Source organism: Meriones unguiculatus, chromosome 15 (genome assembly GCF_030254825.1).
Source record: "Meriones unguiculatus strain TT.TT164.6M chromosome 15, Bangor_MerUng_6.1, whole genome shotgun sequence".
Lineage (NCBI taxonomy): Eukaryota > Metazoa > Chordata > Mammalia > Rodentia > Muridae > Meriones > Meriones unguiculatus.
The window spans coordinates 35049388-35070834 of record NC_083362.1 but is presented as its reverse complement, the minus strand read 5'-3'; the positions used below and the strand labels follow the sequence as shown (position 1 = coordinate 35070834).

At 36.3% G+C, this 21447-nt stretch overlaps 1 protein-coding gene across 1 annotated transcript in view; it reads left to right on the top strand.

The window, feature by feature from the left end:
- The window catches only part of Col5a2 (collagen type V alpha 2 chain), a 134682-nt gene that overhangs the window by 105116 nt on the left and 8119 nt on the right, over positions 1-21447 (top strand). Inside the window, exons 24-49 of the mRNA XM_021648013.2 lie at positions 599-652; positions 1140-1238; positions 1685-1738; positions 2393-2491; positions 2599-2652; positions 2743-2796; positions 3662-3715; positions 4586-4639; positions 6350-6394; positions 6709-6807; positions 8136-8243; positions 8528-8581; positions 9912-9965; positions 10144-10197; positions 10717-10770; positions 11337-11444; positions 11545-11598; positions 12425-12478; positions 13331-13492; positions 13955-14062; positions 14727-14834; positions 15834-15887; positions 17660-17767; positions 18240-18293; positions 20339-20446; positions 20816-20869. Coding sequence (XP_021503688.1) covers positions 599-652; positions 1140-1238; positions 1685-1738; positions 2393-2491; positions 2599-2652; positions 2743-2796; positions 3662-3715; positions 4586-4639; positions 6350-6394; positions 6709-6807; positions 8136-8243; positions 8528-8581; positions 9912-9965; positions 10144-10197; positions 10717-10770; positions 11337-11444; positions 11545-11598; positions 12425-12478; positions 13331-13492; positions 13955-14062; positions 14727-14834; positions 15834-15887; positions 17660-17767; positions 18240-18293; positions 20339-20446; positions 20816-20869 — 1962 coding nt within the window. The remainder of the gene's footprint in view (positions 1-598; positions 653-1139; positions 1239-1684; positions 1739-2392; positions 2492-2598; positions 2653-2742; positions 2797-3661; positions 3716-4585; positions 4640-6349; positions 6395-6708; positions 6808-8135; positions 8244-8527; positions 8582-9911; positions 9966-10143; positions 10198-10716; positions 10771-11336; positions 11445-11544; positions 11599-12424; positions 12479-13330; positions 13493-13954; positions 14063-14726; positions 14835-15833; positions 15888-17659; positions 17768-18239; positions 18294-20338; positions 20447-20815; positions 20870-21447) is intronic.

Below are 21447 nucleotides of genomic sequence, written 5' to 3'. Positions count from 1 at the left end.
TTTAACTGATAGGTGCTAGTTTAAGTGGTGGGAGACATGGGCATGTGAAATGACATCAGCTTGGATGAGACTGAAAGGGGAGAAGCCTGCAGTAGAACGTGGGAGATGATAGAACATTGAATTCTCAGCCAAGGGAGCAAGAAAGGACATGGCAGTTTCAATGAGTAGGGAAGTAAAAGTAGGAAAAAGTAGGGTATAAGAAAACAGTCCTGAAGGTTCAATGGTAATTTCATGTTTGTACAGAATTTTAGTGAAAGCCAAGGTCTTCTACACACACACACACACACACACACACTACTGTTGGCATTTTGATCACTGTAGACAATGTTTTTGCTTCATGTGTCTCTATATTATCTTTTATGTGTTTATTTTATAATTAATTATTGGAGGACTTCTTTAGAGAATTTGGTTCACTACTCGTGTTTGTCGAACTTTCAATTACATTTTTATAGTTAGATTATTTTCTTTATACTTATCTTCTGCTGTGTTAACTTGATCAGATCTCTGAAAATCTGATAATACCAAAATTGAAACCTTTCACTAGATACATAAAACAATGATAAACATCATCTCAAAACTGCATTGTTGTCCACTGTAGGGTGCTCCTGGCAATCGTGGTTTTCCAGGGTCTGATGGTTTACCTGGACCAAAGGTAAGATCACACCAAGACTGACATTTCTATAATGGGATGTGTACCCAGCCCACATGAATACATAGCCACAGAGGACATAGAAGCAGATATTGGGCTAACCCCGAAACTATCTTTTTTTTTTTTTTTTTCTGTTAAGCATTGGGAAGTCCTGGGAGGTAGATGGCAGTTTGAACAGCCTTGCTTCCATACTTCCAGGGTACTTCTGAGAACAAAATGTTGTAGAGCTTTAGTATAGATGATGCAATTTTTAGATAAATTTTAAACTCTAAAATTCTTTCTTTATTAGAGTGAGGTTATGACTTCAGCTTTACTTGATGGTGGATAAGATGATTTTCATAGGGGATACAAGTTAGAACCAAATATTCAGTGACAGTGTTTTTAAATGTGTCTTTGACAAAAGGGTGCATATTAGTGTGTTTGGAAAAATAAGAACTTAACTTTCTTTGGTTTTGCTTCATTTCTGCCCTGTCTGTCTTCTGTGGAATAGGGTGCTCAAGGAGAGCGTGGGCCTGTAGGTTCCTCAGGACCTAAGGGAGGCCAGGGAGACCCAGGACGTCCAGGTGAACCTGGACTTCCAGGTGCTCGGGTAAGAAGCCTGCAGTTATATGCTATATCAACACCCAAGCACCTCCACATTCTTAATGTTTCATTAACTGCTTTTATGTTTAGCTTGTTTTATGACATAAAGCATTGTTTTAATAGATGTGAATGGATGCATTGTTTTAAAAACTCTGGCATGCTATTTTTGATGTCTACATAACATACAGTAATTTCTAAAATACCTTTTCCAAACAGCTTCACCACCTGTTTGTAAATTTTTACAGCTTCTAAATTTCATGCTAAAATAACTTGTTTGACCCTTGGTAAAGAAACTTCTTGTTTCAATTAAACAAAATGTCAGTTAAATTTTTATTCTGTTTAGTTGTTTACAAAAAAATACTGTTTCTCTGTTTGTTTTTGTTATTTTTTTCTGTTTAAAGTCTACTTCAACTGCTGACTGGAAACAAATTAACAGTTGATTTTCATTGTCAGGGCCTGACAGGAAATCCTGGTGTTCAAGGTCCTGAAGGAAAACTTGGGCCTTTGGTAAGTAATTGGAATAATTCTACCACTATTACCGTTTTCCATGGTTGTGCAAGTTACATTTATTTATCCTGTGAGTGATGGTCATGATTACATTTTGAAGTGCTCCCTAGGAGCAACTTCTTAGAATCTACAAATTATAAATTTCAAATTGAACAAAATATATGTTAAATTTTCTCTATTAGACATTTGAAATTGAAATTACATCAGTGAAAAATTTGAAGTAATTTATTTTAATACTGTTAAAATGTATTTAATAACATCGTCATTCCCTGATGGCATTCCACTTTTACATGTTTTAGAAGTAAGTATGTTGTTGGCTTATGTACCTGAGTCTCTTTTTTATAGTTTAGTGTGAAAGGTGAATTTTAAATGTTCAACACCATAAAACAGAGTAAATAAAAGACGAGAAGGCCGGGAGATGATGACAATGAGGCTTGTGAAGGGAGCAAAATTATAATTCTATAATTCTGCTCTAAATGCTCATAGTACCTCAGAGATTTATATATATATATAAAAAAACAACATTTAATTTTTTCTCATTCACTAAGTCATAAACATAAGGAAATTGGATTTTAGTTAAAACGACTTCTATTGTTAGCAAAGGACTTAGAAACCACTTACACTCAACTAACCTACCTGCTGTCAACCCTGCAGGGCGCCCCTGGGGAAGATGGCCGGCCGGGTCCTCCAGGCTCCATTGGCATCCGAGGGCAGCCTGGGAGCATGGGCCTTCCGGGCCCCAAAGGTAGCAGTGTGAGTACCACGAACAGCGTTTCACAGCCCACTGGAATCTGCAGGTGGACAGCGAGGTGTAGTTTTTGAATTGGTTGATTTTAGAATAGCATTCTTTTATTTTTTAGGGTGACCTTGGAAAACCAGGAGAAGCCGGGAATGCTGGTGTGCCTGGGCAGAGGGTAGGCATCCATTTTCTGGTATTGAATAAAAAAAGATATAAAACCATACGAGTTCTGATGGCCTCACCTTAAATGTCTATGTGGTTGTAGGGGGCCCCTGGCAAAGATGGAGAAGTCGGTCCTTCAGGTCCCGTGGGACCCCCGGTATGTGAGTTTTTTTCGATGACATTATACATAGCAGTTTTCATTGTTTCTCCAAGATTACTTAAAAATATGATTCAGGGAAATGGAATGAAGAAACAAGAGACTGAAGAGGAATTTCAGGTTTTTTTTTTTTCATTTTATTCCTCTGATGTACTCCCTTTTAGTAAAAAGACTGATCTAATTTCAAAGTGTAAAATGGCTTACAGTGACAAAAGCTACGCTATCGTTTTTGTATACTGTAGTTGAATACATTAATTAAGGAAAATAGTGTTTGAAAACATTTATAATGTATTCTATTTAAAATGTATAAATACAGAATTATACTTTTTTCTGATAAAATATCTTATGACAATGTATTTAATTTGGCTGCTTTTCAAAAAATAAAAGATGCTCATCTTTTGATGCAAAGTTTTCATCTTCAGATTTTTTAAAATTGTTTTTCAAAGACATTTTGACATTTAGTTTTTGTGGGTCAGCTAACATAGTGTTCTTTGATCATTCTATTTTGAAATGACAATAACTAGAAATGAACTTCAATCGGAATACAACCCTTTAAATTGAATGTAAGAAATAATAGGTTTCCCATATTTCATCTATGATTGGTCTAGGCCTTTTATGTTTGAACTGAAGACAACAACAACAAACCATGCTGTAACTCTTCCACTGGCTCTTTGAATAAAATTTTCTCCCTTTCAAAGACTGCAGAAAATGAATTTGGTGTTTTTATTACTAGCTTTCCATGTGCCTAATATGTAAAGTAGGTGGTTGGAAGAAATACAAAAAATAAGTCCTCCTAGACCATGAGTGCAAGAAGCAGACCTAAAGATCTGGTGGAACGCATGCGGTGTTTTTCTCTTTGCTTTAGGGCCTAGCTGGGGAAAGAGGAGAGCAGGGACCTCCGGGCCCCACTGGCTTCCAGGTATGCACTATTTTACATCTTCATTTATTCTATGAATTGTTTTTTAAAATACTTTTCTGTAGCTAGGTGACAATGCTCATGCCTGCACTCCTCCCAGTTGGCAGACTGAGTTAGTGGGAAGGCTGTGAGTATGCAGCCTGCCTGTGTTACTTATTAAGTTCCAGGCAGGGTTAGAATATAGAGTGAGGCCCTGTATATATGAATATGTTTGTATACATGTACATGATAGAATGTTTGAATGAGGCAGAGTTCTTTAGTTTTCAAAACAGACACCTTTATAGGATAGGTAGTTGTATATAACCAAACATTGTTGCTCAAGGATAAGGAATGACCTTTCTCTGAAAAAAAATGTTCAAACACAAAGCTGCTAAGAAATTAATGGTAGTAAAATGTTCCCAGTATCATTTGATAATTAATGCTTATTAAACTTAATCTTATCTGGTTCTATTAGTATAGTCACCGAAACTTCTCAATGAACAGATTATCACAGAATACTTCCATGTACAAGCATAAAACAATTTGTTTGTGAAAACCTCAGACCTTCTTTCAGCAATATTCTAGCAGGTTCAAACACTGTGCTAGAGCCGTAATAGACTCTACAAACATAAAGTACCTTGTATTATATTCTTATCTTAATTTTTAAGTGGTATGGATAAATAAGAATATAATATTATAAATTAACAATCTCTTATGCTTTCTAATAGGTGGCTTTCTTATGTATTTAGACAGTGTTTTTCATAACTTTTGCTTAAAATGTCCATGAAATGTTTTTCATGAAGACTGAATGAAGTATAAAGTGTAAACTATTTGGGATTGGTAGCTGATAAAACTTTCAGTGAATTACTATTTTAATTGTCACTCTTGTTTTAGGGACTTCCTGGACCTCCAGGGCCTCCTGGTGAAGGTGGAAAGCCAGGTGATCAAGTAAGTCTTCAAGTAATAACATCAAAAATACAAATTGAGGGGGTATAACACCATGTCCTAAGAGTGAAGTCCTAGATTTCTTTTTATGTTCAACAATTCAGTTATGTCCACTGTACAGATGAAGGGACTCAGATCTTGTACAACTTTTTCAAAGTCGCTTAGCTCATGTTGTGTGAACTCTACTCATAGGCTTCCTAAGTTTACAATTCACATGCTTTTTGTATATCTTATGCTACACAATTTTAGTGGGTGATTCACAGTCTGGAGCTGATATAAACATTTTACTGGCACAGAGGAATTAATTTCTTTATTACCAAGTAATAAACATTTGCTAAACATTCTATGTGCTTGGCATATAGAATGGACTGGACCTCCTCAGCTGAACAAATTGATCATGGGTTATGTGGCTCTGTATTTTCAAAAATTAGAGAGAGGAGAGAGAGAAGTGAGAGGGAGAGAGAGAGAGGGAGAGAGAAAAGAGAGAGAGAGAAAGAATATAGTAAAACAGTATAATAATTTTGTTATCCAAATGCTGCAATAGAGAAGGTACAGGAAAACTTCCCAAAACTAATATTGTATATAAGATCAGAAGGACTATTATAGTAAGCACAATGTACTTCCCCAAAAAAAAAAAAAAACATCTGGAAGCAGACTTGATAAAGTTATTAGTTTTTAAAATTCTTCTCTCATACCATACATCCTGTCTTCACCCTCCCATCACTCCACTACTTCCAGTCCCTCCCCCACACCCCCTCTCCCACAGATCCACTCCTCCAGTTCCTTAAAAACAAAACAAACAAACAAACAAAACAAAAACAAACAAACAAACAAACAAAACAAAGACAAAAAAAAAAGCAGGCCTCCCAGGGATATCAACCAAACATAGTGTAACAAGTTAGAAGCCTAGGCTCAAATCCTCGTATCTAGGCTGGGCGAGGTAACCCAGTAGGAAGAAGAAGGTTCAAAGATGGGCAAAAGAGTCAGGGACACCTTCACTCCCACTCTTAGGAGCCCCACAAGTACACCAAGCTAATAGCCATAATGTATATGTAGAGGGCCTAGGGTAGACTCCTTGATTGCTGCTTCAGTCTCTGTGAGCCCTGTGAGCCCTGCTTAGTTGATTTTGTGGGCTCTGTTCTCCCGGTGTCCTTGATTCCTCTTACTCCTATAATCCTTCTTCCATGAGGTTATTTGAGCTTTTGAAAAGAAGTTTTGAAATAGCATGACTGATATTTTGATCCCACAGTTGGAATATATATATATATATAATATTGTTATATATACTTACATATAATTCATACACAAACAAATAAAATTTATTTACTAAATTCAATATAATTGAAATTGAATTAGTTGAAACAACTGGCTCTTATGTACTTTTGTATGTTATTCTACCATTTGAACATGTTCTAATAATTTGTTTTTAAAAAGACATTATAACTATGTTCTGTTGTGTCTAAAAAAATCTAACATGCTGTTTTTGTAAGAAAATATTCTGTACATTCTCATTGCCAAAAAATCAAATATTTGTGCATAGTACAAATCTTTGCAGAAAAAATAATATTCTCAATTGTAAAAGTATACATATTTTTAATTCTTTAATAGTTATTTTAATGGTATACTACAGATGTAATAACGTTTGATTGGAAATGTTTCTAATGATACAAGATCTAGATCAATGTTTATCTTCTATTTTTCAAACCTGGCTAGGGTGTTCCTGGAGAGCCTGGAGCAGTTGGCCCATTAGGACCTCGGGTAGGTGTTTTATTCTGTGTCATTCATTTTGTTTCCCATTGGCTACAGAATAAAATGAAATCTTCAGTCTTAGTGTGTGTTTTATTGTAAATATTAAGTTTTTCTATTATTTGAAAAAAAATTCTTGTTCGGTAAACAGAGAGTATCTTTAATTCCAGTTTATTTCTTGTCATTAAATTAGAAAACCTGAGCTATTTCTAATGACTCTATTCTATGGCTCCATTATCAAAATTTCGCCAGTAGAAAACATTTTGTGTAAACATTTTAACTTATTTTAGATTTACATTGAAGTTATTTCACATTCTGATGTCTAGGGAGAAAGAGGGAATCCGGGAGAAAGAGGAGAGCCGGGCATAACCGGGTTGCCTGGGGAGAAAGGCATGGCTGGAGGGCATGGCCCTGATGGTCCAAAGGTGAGTACAGACCTGACCAGGGCTGTTGGAAGCCCTACTACTTAACAGCTGCTTCTGGAACACATCTTCTCTGGATTTTTCAGGAAAACCTGATTAAATTATTTCTTCTTCAAAGAAATCTTTAATAGGTACATTTTGATTTTTTTTATCTGGCAAAGAGAGATAAGATTTCTGTAGTGGGAATGATGAGCCTGGGCTCAGGATGATGTGCACACACACACACACACACACACACACACACACACACTCCTGATGCTTGAGTATTTTGTTAGTAACATCGATGAATGAACAGAAACAGGAAATGGAAAACCACAGTTTATTCGTAGGCACAACAAACAATGTGCTCCATGTTTGTTGTCTTGGCCCCACAATTATCGTTACTGCCTGTATGAAAAGCTATAGATCTGAATACAGGACAACAGAGAACATGCTTGTGTGCCTTCATGGGCCGTTCTGGGACTGTTAGAAGACAATGGCAGATTTCATGAGAGAAACTAAAGTGAAATTTTGCATTATTATTTGCCTAAGGCGCCGTTTACTTTATCAAGGTCCACAGTGACCTAACAAAGGCAATCTCAATTTGGGTGTAAAAGCAGCTGGGAACCAGCTTAATCACACAGGTTTTTCAAGGATGTAATGAAATGCTTTTTTTTCCTACATTCATTCTTCTTCTTCTTCTTCTTCTTCTTCTTCTTCTTCTTCTTATTATTATTATTATTATTATTATTATTATTATATGCTTGCCAAGGCCATGAAGGGAAAAGCAAGGGTAATTCAATTAATTACATTTGAAAGGATATTTGTTTTTCTTTGAATTAATATTTAATTTTCTATAAAGGAAGATGGGTATGGATAATAAAACTAGGGTGGAGAGCATGAGAGGTGGAAATTGATATGACTTTGGGAGGCAATAGGACACATGTGACAATGTAGAAAAGATGCCCCTGGAGGCGGAGCAGTGCAGTAAGTGTCATGGACTACAGGGGCATGAGGAGGGTCATCAAAAATATATAATGTTCAAAATGTCACAACGAACCCTAAGTTGATATGGTAATTGCATATAATAAGTATAGTAAGGAACGGTTAAGTTAGGTAAAAGAACAATGTAATAGAGAAGCTGAAGTGAACAAAAGAGATAAATTGGAAATAGAAGCCAAAAAATCAGAAAGAAAGTCTAAATCTCATTCAAGAAATCTGACTCAGACACAATTTCCCTAGCGTAAAATTTGAGCATTAAACTAAACTCCATCTGATTGCTAACACTCAATTATTCAAACAGCAACTTCACAGGTTTTAGTATTAATATAGTAATGTCTCATTTATTTTAGGGCAATCCAGGTCCCACTGGGACCATTGGAGACACAGGGCCACCAGGTCTTCAAGGCATGCCAGGAGAGAGAGGAATTGCAGGAACTCCTGGCCCCAAGGGTGACAGAGTAAGTCCTGTTTTTTATTAATTGATTTTTGCAATGTCTGTCTTTAGACTATCTATGATGATAATTTCTAAGAAACTCTTTACTTGTCTCATCCTGAAGCATAAGCAATTTTTAAAGATAACTCTTTATTTATTGAGAATATGCATAGCCAGGTACTGTTGTAGTCTTCAAAGGGTGGAACTATGAAGGCAACAATTTAACCATGCCCTCAGGAAGCGTCATCTGGAGAAGAAGAAGCACACCTGAATAAGCAACTGGTGTTTTGTGATTGTGTGTTTTTCTAGGGTGGCATAGGAGAGAAAGGTGCTGAAGGAACACCTGGAAATGATGGCGCAAGGGTAAGGGAAAGGACATTGTCCGCCATGAGCTACAAACCTACATTTTCATTCATTACCCTCCAAACTTGCTCTAAGTACTAACAGCAAAGTTACGCATGTTGAATTATACTCAAAATGGCAAGAAGATGTCAACTGAGACTTGATGTAAACTGACAGCGGGTACTTATTCTACCCTGCATCAGAGCAAAACAGAAATACAAAGTTCTCCATGAAAGAATGAAGCAAAACACAAAGCTATCCCTGTATCTATGATATTTATGAAAATACGTGTGACAGATCAGGGCAAATATGATTACTGCTTTGTTTTTAGTAAGTGCAATAGGAAAGAGACATTTGTAAGGGAAAAATAATAACATGTTTTCTCTGTTTAATAATAACCTCTTCTAAACTAATAAGAAACTTATGTTTACTATCCATCTGAGCAACAAACTGTTTTTTACACAGCTTTCAGAGGGTTTCTAAATATATACATGTATTAGAAAAATGCGTTTTTTATATAGCTGGAGAAAAGAAAAACTTTTTCTCAAGAACACAATTAATAAGCAAATTTTATTTTTATATTCCTTCAACAATATATATGATTTTAATAACAAAAGAATACTGAGGTGCCTATGAAGAAGAAACATAAAATTAACAGAAGACTGCTCATGAAGAACTCCAACAATCCAGCCATTAAATATTGTGGCTATGTGTTCAGAACTGCACAAAGAACAATGAGCCTTGATTGTGGATGGCTCTTTCATTTTAAACACTGAAGACATGTTCAGTGTAATTACATTTTTAATAAAAGAATTACATTTTATTTTTATATAACAATTTAAAAATATAACAAAAGAAAAGCCAATTTTCAATCTATACCCAACTTTCAAAGTAGATACTTACAAAACTGTTATAAAAACAAAGATAGCCGAAAGCGCTGCTAATTAAGAACCAATTTAAAGACAGTTTTGTGTACTGAGAGGAGTTAGATGAGAGAGGTAAAATGTTTTGTAGAGGAAAATCTAGTTGCTAGTGTATGGACGACTCATCAAAAGTGCTAGGGGAATGGCATGGAGTTGAGAAGAGGGAGGGGAGGATGGAATTGGGAGGAGATGAGGGAGGGGGCCATAGCCAGATTACAAATTGAATAAATTGTAATAATAAATATGTAAAACAATAAAAAAGAAAAATTAAAAAAATGAAATATATTAAAAACGTATTGAAAATATAGAGGAGATGTAATCTATGGCAGGTGATGACTTTCAAAAGCAGACATGCAACAAAACTAGCTGATTTGTTTGCTTACTTAGTTAAAATGGAAGTTCGATATATGTGTTCTGCTCATTTACAGGGTCTTCCAGGTCCCTTGGGCCCTCCAGGTCCAGCAGGCCCTACTGGAGAAAAGGTATGTCGGAAGATAGCAGTGTACACTCCCAAATAAGAAGGCCTAAATGATCGCTGTTTCTCAACAGTGAGGTTAAGACAGTTCATCTCAGATTTCCCCACTGTCTACTTCACATGTGCCTCGTATTCTCCAATTTACTGTGCATTGTGTACTTAGCTACTGAAAATCTTTCTTCTAGGGTGAACCCGGTCCTAGAGGTTTAGTTGGCCCTCCTGGCTCCCGTGGCAATCCTGTAAGTGAAAAATCTTTGCTGTTTCAGTGTGAGGTTGAACACTAAAAGGATTTATCTCTTATTGATCTACATTGTATCTATCTATTTATCATCATAATCTATCATTTATTTATATATCATTTATGTCTATCTCCTATTATCTGTCAAGCATTAATCACTATCTTCTAACCTCAGTGTGATTTTCATGTTTACTGTGGTTATTTATAACTTCCTTGTTTTCAAATTTCATTTTTTATTAATCTTAAAGATCTTATTAATCTTAAAGATTAATAATAAAGATTAATCTTAAAGATTAATCTTATTATCAGCATCACAATCTATCAAATCAAGACAAGTAGCTTGTTTTCTAAGTAATTAAAAAGTTTTGTTGATCTTGACGACTTTGTTCAACGACTTCCAACTTATTATGTTTCTTAAGGCTCTTCCTCAAGGAGTATAGTTGATTTCTCTCTATATCGTTAGCTATGCAAAAATGTATAGTTATGTGTGAAAGCTTCAGTACTATTTGTCTGCTTTTAGGGTTCTCGTGGTGAAAATGGTCCAACTGGAGCTGTTGGTTTTGCTGGACCCCAGGTAAAAATTTCAAATATGTCTAAGTTACAAATTAATGCCTTAGCTGGGCAGGCTGGCACACGCCTGTAATCCCAGCACTCTGGGAGATAGAGATAAATGGATGTGTGAGTTTGAGGCCAGCCTGGTCTACAGAGAAATTCCAGGACAGCCAAGGCTAAGCTACATGGAGAAATACTGTCCTGACAAAAAAAAAAAAAAAAAGAAAGAAAAAGAAAAAGTTAATACCCTTCTTGGTAGAGTAATGACTTTAAGAGTTATTCAAATATATTTTTAGACATATTAAATTTTCTAAAGCTTAAAATATTTTATGTATTGTTCAACGTATTTTAGTAGGTAGAACAAAAGATGCTTTTTTAATTTTAGTTTATATAATTATTTTCTATGATGAAAATAGGCTGAGATTTTTTGAGAAAGTTTTAAAGAAGTAATTGCATTATTATACCATGCTTAAAACTAATTACATAGCCATATTTTATAAGTCTAAGTGTCATGTTAGCATTAATTAATATAAAATAATTTGTTTATAAATTTTAAAAATAGTTGCTCATTTGGACAATTGCATTTAGGGTCCTGATGGACAGCCTGGAGTCAAGGGTGAGCCTGGAGAGCCAGGGCAGAAGGGAGATGCCGGGTCTCCTGGACCCCAAGGTCTAGCAGGATCACCTGGCCCTCACGTGAGTTATAAAAAAACATTTTGGTATGAGGGACCAATATTTATAATGTAAACATCATGCATTTGGCTTACTCTAGTGGTCTTTTGCTTCTCCCACATAGGGTCCTCATGGTGTTCCTGGACTGAAAGGTGGTCGAGGAACCCAAGGCCCACCTGTGAGTTTGCTTGTTATTCTGTGAACTGTACACAGTCAGTTGCAAATATCTACTGTGTCCTGGTTATATAAACGGTGACTGTTATCTACTAATGTGATAACATGTATTCTATGTATCTACTGTTTATAGCGCAAAGGGCACTTAGCTTAAGCTGGAGATCTGGGTGAAAAATCAGCTTTTTAAATCTTGAAAACTCAGCCTCTTTCTTCATATGGAGCATAAGTATTGTTTATCTAAGTAAAAACACTTTATGTAGTTAATTATCCAAAATACCAGTGTGGTTTTGTGGTACTTTAAAAAAAAATACATATTTTTTGATTCTTTGTGAGTTTCACATATTGCACCCCAATCCCACTCATCTCCTCGCTGTTTGTGCCTGCTCGTCACCCTTGCAAAGCCCCCAGAAAGAAAGAAAACGCTCATTGTGGAAGCTGTGGGGTGTCACAGTGGGTACCACAGTACAGTCTTTTGTCCACATTGCTCTGCTTCCAAGAGATCACTGCAGTGATGTGTTGGTCTGGTATGAGACCTCTGGCTTCTGCTCAGTCCCCAGCTAGCTCAGCTGGTAGAGTGTGAAACTCTTAGCTCTATTTTTACATGTTTAAATAGATAAAAGTAAAAAAACAGAAAAAAACATGTCACTTCTACCAGTTAATTCAGATTCCCTAAAACATTTGAGGCATGAGAAGAACAAAAAAAAGGTACATGGTCATAAATAAGGAATGAAATCAACAGGCCCAGACCCTCTTGTGTAAAAATCAGGCTCAAGGAAAGTAGAAAACTGACTCCTGTTTTCTGGACTGATGGTATGGTATTTCGTTCCCAGGGTGCTACAGGATTTCCTGGCTCTGCTGGCAGAGTTGGGCCTCCTGGCCCTGCTGTAAGTCATCTTAGATTTAAATCATTGTACATATTTGCATGCACATATGTGATATTTTAATTATTATTTTTATTTAAGCTCATTGATTTGTTTTTCTCTGTTAAGTCTTCTGGCAGTCATAGTGACATTTCATCAGCACAAGTTCAAAGTTGCAAGTCAATTAACTTGAAGGAAATTGCTTGCAAGTTCTTACTAACCCAATGCTTAACTGTTATTCTAGTTAAGTACTAAATACTGTTTTGTTACCATCTCACTTAGAAAGAATCTCTAGATTACCTGAAATGCTCTTTCTAAAAGTTCATTATTGTTATGTAGATCTGCACGAATTTATGTGCCATGCAAATGCAGGAGATTGTAAAGGTCGGAGAGGGTGTTCAATCCTCTGGGACTAGAGTTGGAGGCAGCTGTGGCCACCACATGTCAAGTCCATGTCATCTGCAAGAGCCATGAGGGCTTTAATAGCTTCACCATCACATCAGCCCTTCAAAGTTTCTTTAGTAAATCCTGTCACAAGGCCATTTCAAGCCAGTCTAAATGAAATGAAATATACTCTATAATTGAAACAGCATTAAATAAGTTTGAAATGTAAAATTAATTTCAGAACTCTTTTAATAGTGAAGGATTAAAGTGGTCATCTGAAAACAGAGTTTAAGATTTTCTCAGAGCATTAAACTACAACTAAGATTTGTTTTCTTTTACTTTGCTTAAGTGTCCTCAGTGACAAATTAAGGAGATAAAAACAATGCTGCAGGGCTCTGCCCTCTGCCTGACACTGAGCCCTCTAAGTCCGTTCTTCTTACTTTACTTCCATTCTGCTCTCTTCATTGCCTTTGTTTGTTTGTTTGATACCAGGGAGGTCCAGGGCCTGCAGGACCCATAGGAGAGCCTGGGAAGGAAGGACCTCCTGGTCTTCGTGGGGACCCTGGCTCTCATGGGAGAGTGGGCGATAGAGGACCAGCTGGCCCACCTGGTGCCTCAGGAGACAAAGGGGACCCAGGAGAAGATGGACAACCTGTAAGTTTGGCATCTGTTTCACTGCAACATCAACCAAAATATTTATAAGAAGAAACCATTAATAATCTCTGCATAAAATCTATCAAAATTTTATTCTGGAAATATTCTTAAATGTTTTCATCTCACTAAGCTCTATAAATTTTCAATTTCTAATTCTCTGCTATAAAAATGTATGTAGAAAAGTACAAAATGGTAAATAAACATATTTTCTAAAACTACACTAAACACATTCTTTGTTGAATGTTTCCTATGCAAAGAAAATTTTAAAAGGAAAAAAGATTTTTTTGGGGGGGGAGGGGATTGGCAATTTTCTTATACTTTCATTAGCTATCAAGTTCCTCTTCCATAGCTGAATAATGTCAAAGGCTATGCTGGAACTCACAAGTGTTTACATTCTGTGTAAGTTCCTCTGATAAGGACTCATTCTTTAGTGTAGTAATTATAGTCTGTTATCACCATTAGGGTCCAGATGGCCCCCCTGGTCCTGCTGGTACCACGGGGCAAAGAGGAATTGTTGGAATGCCTGGACAACGTGGGGAGCGAGGCATGCCTGGCCTTCCTGGGCCAGCGGTGAGTAGCTGTGTTCGTCAATATTTATCTGATATATGTTATATAATTTTTGCAGAAAGAATTGATTTGTTTTACTTGGTAAGTTGGTTCAGAGAGTCTTAAGCTGACATAAATTCCCAGCTTTTCAAAACCTTTTGGTCCTAAATGTTATTGCTTGACAACCTTGACAAACAAATGTTGTTTTTAAACAGAATGTGGACTCCTGGTGTGTTAAACTAGAAGACCATTGGGTATAAATATGAAGCTCACAAATTAGAAGCTAAAGTTTATCTTAGCAATATCAGAATTGAGCCAAAAACTGAAAAGTAAAATTCTTGAATGATGATTCTAAAATACTGAACACATTTTTAAAAAATGAGCGGAAAAAGCAGGAGTGATATGGTTGTTTGTAATGATACAGATTTCAGAAGCATAGTCATAATTGAATACATATGTTTCAAACACAAAATGCATACCTAAGCAGGTGATACAGAATGCTTTTGGTCTCCTTGATAGGTCAGGAGTAATATGATAAGAGGTAGACATGTTTTTAAGCAAGAGTGGGTGCTGCAGATACTGGCTTATAGGAAGAGTTTGAAGTACTACAGAATAAATGGAGCTTTATGTAATCTGGTTTTCTTAAGTTTCTTCTGCAGTGCCTTACGTACTTGTGCTTTCATTTCAGGGCACACCAGGAAAAGTAGGACTGACTGGTGCTACAGGAGATAAAGGTCCCCCTGGACCAGTAGGACCGCCAGGCTCCAATGGTCCTGTAGGGGAACCTGGACCAGAAGTGAGTGCTGCAATCCTTAAAGAAAATACCTTACTTTTTAAGCTGTGTGATGGAAATAATTCTTTCGTTATGAAATTAATGTAGATGTCTACAAATGGATTATACATATGTGTGTAAGAGGGATTTTTGTCATGGTGTTTGATGCATTTCACTTCCACAGAGAGTTAGCTAAATGATAGAGAAACCAAATTCAGTGCCCTTGTGCCGACTTTCATAAAAGCTGAAGTGAGCGTTTTGGTTGATTTAGCTTTTAGCAAATTGTTTTGAAAATGAAAGGACACAGCCATTCATCTTTCCCTTGTTATGATCTCATTCTGTAATGGGATATTTATCAAAATTGTCAAGATATGGTGATAGGATTAATGAAACTATTAGAGCTCATGAAGAAGGGAGAGGTAGTAGAGGATATTTTTTAATCACTATAAAGTCATGTTATGGCTGTCATGTCCCTTTAGTCTCTTGTGAGAGGAAATAAGGCTTTGATGGAAAATTTGAGAAGCTGAAGGCAGGAATATCCTCTGCTCAGCTGCTTAAAGAGTGGTCCATCACTTTTCCCTGAAAGAATTAATCAATGATTTCAAAGCTAATTTTATAAAAAAATATATGGTTCTGGAAAAGATGAAATTAAAATAGGGAAATAATAATTTATACTTTAAAACATAATCTTATATAACATAAACACTGTTATCTGGTTTCAAAACCTTAAAAATAATATTTGGACAAAGTGGGAATTCAGGCAAATGCAATATAGCCGCACTGTAACTGTGATCTATTTCAATGCCCCTGAGGACCTTTCCTTTAATCAGGACTAGGAATGAGTGTGGAGTAAGAAAGAATATGGTAATTTTACAGGCAATTGAAAAGAAAAGAGATGGGCGCTGTCACTCTCCTACAGTCGCTCCTGTTGAGCACTATTTTATCTTGGTCAGTTTTCTGTCAGCTGAGATGAGAGTTCAAAAACCTCCTCAGGAAATTCTGTTCAAACCCTTTTCTTTTTAGGGTCCAGCAGGTAATGACGGTACCCCAGGACGAGATGGTGCTATTGGAGAACGGGTAAGTACAATTCTCATTAGAATATTAGACCCAAATAAACCTGAAATCACTGTGTAATAAATTATAATAAAACTACTCTTTATCCTCATAGCTCCAGTGCAACTCTGATGTTTCTGATATTAAACCCTTTAGTAAGGTCATAATCATAAATAAAATAATATTTGAATGCATGACAAAGTGTGACACATATTTTCAAGAGCAAAACACCAAATTGCTTTCATATTTGGTGTAACGTAGAGGCTTTGGATGAAGATGTAAATGGATTTTCTGAAGTTCTTTATCACTCACACAACCATGTGACATCTACATTTTTCTACTTATTCCCTAAAAAGAGTAATTTTCAAGGATATAAAAGGATATAAAGCATGATGCTTTCTTTAACTGTGGATGAGGTGACTACTTTTAAATTAATCCTGTTTTGAGCTGATAATTTCCCAAGGTATAGCAGCAGCTGAGTCTGGTTTGGTGCTGGCACAGCTGTTAGGAAGCAGATCTGGCCACAAAGGCAAACCAGCCACACAAGGCTGAGTTTTCTGAACCTGTTTCTAAATAGCTTAAATATCTTAGTGCAAGTGTTTATATATTAACACCAGGCTAAAAATTTTTCTGCAGGGTAAGCACTCAAGAATGCTATCTTACTATTACCAGGGAGATGGAAAAGTTTGGGAGTATCCTGGCATAAGACGCTCCTTATCTATCATAGCCACAGAAATTTTCTGACATCTGGAGTCTTTGCCTTTGCTGGCGTACACTGTAATGCAGAAAGCATTCAAAAATCCTGATGTACACCGCCAGAAATATTATTGCAATTCCATGATCTTCTATGTACACTTTGAAATGCCATTTTATTATTGATTACAAAGTTAAATACATACAAAACAGGAAATGTCCTGTATATTACAATTGTATATGTATAATAAATGACTTTCTTTTCTTTTTTTTTACTTGCTTTTCAAAATCTTTCCTTCAGTTTATGTGTTCTTTAATTTAGATGACAATTTTTATTCTAGCTACAAAATTAAAGCGTCAAGAGTTAATGTCTGTCAGAAAATAAGGTTTGACACCTTATTTTTGAGTTACTGTTTCTGCCATGCTCATGCCGCATTGGTCAACACCTGCACCTCCTTAAGGAGATGTTATTTCCAGCCTTGTCATATGGAGTCATCTGAATGAAATGTGGGGAGGCCTCTTTCTTTCCCATTTCTTCCAAGTGAGCTTTGCAATCTGAAGACATTCCTGTTGGCCCTGAGAATCGTTTACTTTTGAGAGAGTGGTACATAATAAACTGCAACTTCTCTCATAAGCTAGAGGAAGAGTGGTACATACTAAACTTGCCCTTCTCCCATAAGCTAGAGGAAGAGTGATTTTTAAGAGGGAGGAAGTAAAGAACACCCAGAACCAGTTTTCTGAGGGACTCTGTGGAGCTGAAAATGTAGGAAGTGGTTTCCTTAACATTTTCTTTGTTTTCACACTCTGAAGTTTCATTGTGTTTTGCAAATGTGGACACTCCTTTGAAGACCACAGATCTAGAAAATTAGAGCAGTAAACGTTAAATCCTGTACTCTAGCAATCTGGACTTAGGGAACAGCATGAGCTGAAGGTGGATAAGATCTGAAGGAGAGAACAACCCTATTCCTGTGAATTTAACTTATTGGCTACCAAATAACAATAAAATATTAAGTGAGACAATACACTAACATGCTTGAAAGATGTATTTTCTCTTTGTAACTAAATAAGTATTTACAGACTAATACTGTGTTTATCCCTATCAGGGTGATCGTGGAGACCCCGGACCGGCAGGTCTACCGGGATCTCAGGGCGCCCCTGGGACTCCTGGCCCTGTTGGTGCACCAGGAGATGCGGGACAAAGAGGAGATCCAGTAAGGATGGCAACTCCACACTTACAGATATATGACACTGATATTTTATACTGTACCCATGTGCATATGCATCCAATCCTGCATATGTTGTTAGTTAAGGACTCTACATAGTGAAAAACAGACAATTATAAATTAAAAAAAAATTATTTGCTTTGCATATGGGATTTGATACTAATATAATTACTTTATCTGAAGAGGTTGTGATTTATAGGGACTATAATACATCTGAATAAAATTAAGCAATTAATGTCATTTAATAGTAAACTAAAATGAGCTTCATTTGGTCAGGCTAAAAAATAAAATTCACTGTAATTTGTTACATTCTTACCAGAAGTAGAAACATTTGAGAGACATCAATGCATTCGCTATAAATGTGTACACTTATATATGTGTTCATATTGATGTTACTTTTATTTATATTCATATTTACATTTATTTTTTAAGATGCTAAGTACTGTGAATATTTTTCTAGGGTTCTCGGGGCCCCGTAGGACCACCTGGGCGAGCTGGCAAACGTGGTTTACCCGTAAGCTGTATCTTTTCTGAACAAATATATGTTTTCTTATGTGAAATATATACCCAAAAGAAGAAGTATAATTTAAGATTTATAAAATAATTGGGGGGGGAATGCTGCTGGAAAATTACTGATTCATAGGATCCAGAAACTTTTGAGATGGTAACAGTAATGATATATGGTGTAATAAGGAATATTTCAGAAGGTTTGAAAACAGATTTTGAAAGATTTCATTATAAAGAAATAATGTGGATGACAGTACATTTTTAAGCTGTAGTAAAATTCACAAGAGAATTGAGTTTGAAGTTGATATGGAAAAAATTGAGGGTCCCTGAGAGCAAAGGGGTTTTCTTAGTTCAGATGAGCAGAAGTGGGGGTGTGAGGGCAGGGAGGATGAGATCCTGGGAATTCAAAGGCCCCAAATGCCTGGCCCCCTAGCCAGTGGCTTCCAGGTACCTGTAGATTTCATGGAAAACACAGAGGGTGAGTTACTAGAAAGCAGTTTGTCATAGCTTACAAGTGAGAGCTAGAGAGACAGGAAGCAAGCAGAGGTCCCAAGCAGCAAGAATGGGTCCCAAGAGTGGGTTACCACTGGGATGCTAGTTTATATGACCTATGGCAAAACCAAGTTGTAGCGTGTGGAGGTGAGCTGATCAGTTCAGTGGGTCTGCCTAAGACATGTTCCCATGGCTCTCCATCCCAGCTGTCTAGGCTGGAATTTTGGCAATACCCTTATATGTACAGAGCTCCTAGGCAGTTTTTACCTATATCTTTTATGGACAGTCTTATGGATCATGTTTCTCACACTGATCCATCAATTTTTTTTAGTATAAAACTCCTTATTCTATGTGATGGTCATGAGATCTAAATTAAACCAAGAAGGCAAACAAAATAAAACCTTAAGAAATAACCTAAAATCCAGTGGATGTGATGATTCTCTTCGTTCTCTATGGTAGGATTAGTAGGATCCCAACTCTTCTTCCAAGAAACTAAGGACAACACATGGTCACTCTATGTCACTTGTCAGTTTACTGGTAACTGCTGAATCCTGTAGCTGTATTTGTTTTCTAGCACCCTAAATAAACAGCAGAATCTACCCTGCAGATACTTTTTACCACTTCTCTGGCTGTAGTTTATAACACAAATAAGATTCTTTTAAAAATTTTTAAGATCAGGATCTTTGGATTTGAGAACAGATATTACAGATGATGAGAATGACATAGCATTTTTTTTCTCTCTCATACACGTGTGTGTGTGTGTGCAAATATTAAAAGAAGAAATAGTCATAAAATTGAGAAGAAGAAAAGGGTACTGGAAAAATTAGAGAAAAAAGAAGAGAGATATATTTATTCTATTTATATGTATATATTATGAATATTTATTTATATGAATAGAAATAAATACAACCTTTTGAGTCTATTTAGTGTTCCTCAGACGTATGTATATTGCATTTGAGGTTGACTTCTTGGGACAAGATAACCTATCAAGGGCTTGCTCCTGGAGAAGCCTCATTTCCTCCTCTTCTGTGATCTTATGACCTTCCTTGAATTTTATGTGGAGGGTGTGTACAGATGTACCAGTCATGCATAGGGATCCATTGTCAGTTGTTCTCTGCATTTTAATCAGTTGTGGATTTCTGTGATGGTCTGTGATGAGGCTCTAGAGCTTCAGTTATCCATAGATATAAGGATAAGTATGTAGTTTGGAGCTAGTTTAAGAACCTAGTAGTGCAAAGTTCTCCTCTAGGGTCCAGGACCTCACTAACCATGGGCAGTTTGCCAAGTTTACAATGCCAGGCATGAATCCATTCTTACTGAGTGAGAAGTAAGTCCGATTTGGTGGCTGTTGGTACAAATCCACCTACTGAGCCTTATTTCCAACAGTCTCAGCAGTCCTCCCTAGCCAATCAGTTTATTTGCAAATGTCGCATTCCTAGAGGAAGCATGGAAAGTAGGAGTTATGTTTTCAGAAAAACTGTTTTAAAATTATAGTAAATATTATAACGAGTAAAATTGCAGCAAATTGAAATTTTAATTAACATTCCTGACTATTTCTAGGGACCACAAGGACCTCGAGGTGACAAGGGCGACAATGGAGACAGAGGTGACAGAGGCCAGAAGGGCCACCGAGGCTTCACTGGCCTGCAAGGTCTTCCTGGCCCTCCTGTAAGTTATTTGCTTATGTGCCGTCCTTTCCCGTGAGAATACACTGGTGTACTGACAGGAGCGCCCATCCCTCTACAGACCAGGTGGATGCTTTTGTATATAATTTTAACTTCAAAATTATCTTGATGGATAATTGCATAGTTACCTAATATAAGTACCCATCTATTAGCTACAATATTGTGGGGAAAAATTTTAAAAAAGCTATGTACCCCTTTTTCTAGATAGCTACCTTTATTATTAGTCAGATGTTAAAGAATAGCTTCATTTGCAGTGCTAAAGTCAGTGACAACACACTTTGAAAGGTAAAAAATACAGCACAAGTCCATATTTAAACATTTTAACAACACTTTGAATATTCTTCTCGTGTAGGGTCCAAATGGAGAACAAGGGAGTGCTGGTATTCCTGGTCCTTTTGGCCCAAGAGTAAGTCACAGAAACTATTAAGCTTCAAGTGTGCATGACATAATACAGTTTCTTGAATACAATATTTCTGGTATTTCATATTTATTAGTTCATGTTCTTTGCAGTTGGCAGAAAATTCATGGGACAAACTTAGAAATTAATTTAAAAGAGAAATATCCTGAAATATGGTATTATACAAAGATAATTTGGAAGTAAATTATAAAAGAGGACTAATATTTGAGGCTTTTGGAAATTCCAAATCCATTTAAATTCTGTTTCTTAGAAGTCAGTGGTGTCCTAAGACAGTTCACACAAAAAAATTAGAAAGGTAATTAGGAAAACAAATCTGCTACATTTAAGTACAGCTACATACATACACACGAACTGAGAGTAATGTTAAGGAGAGCTCTGTAATGTGATGAAGTTCTGTTGTGAAAGAGCTGAGTTTCAACTATATCAAACACTCAGCTTACTTAACTTTCTTCTAAAGTAATTAAATTCCCAAGAAAGTTTGTTAACTAGTTGATGAAACAGTCACTATCAATGAAATCTGGTGACCAGCTTGCTCGTGTTTTTAACTTACCGTGAATTATCTAGAA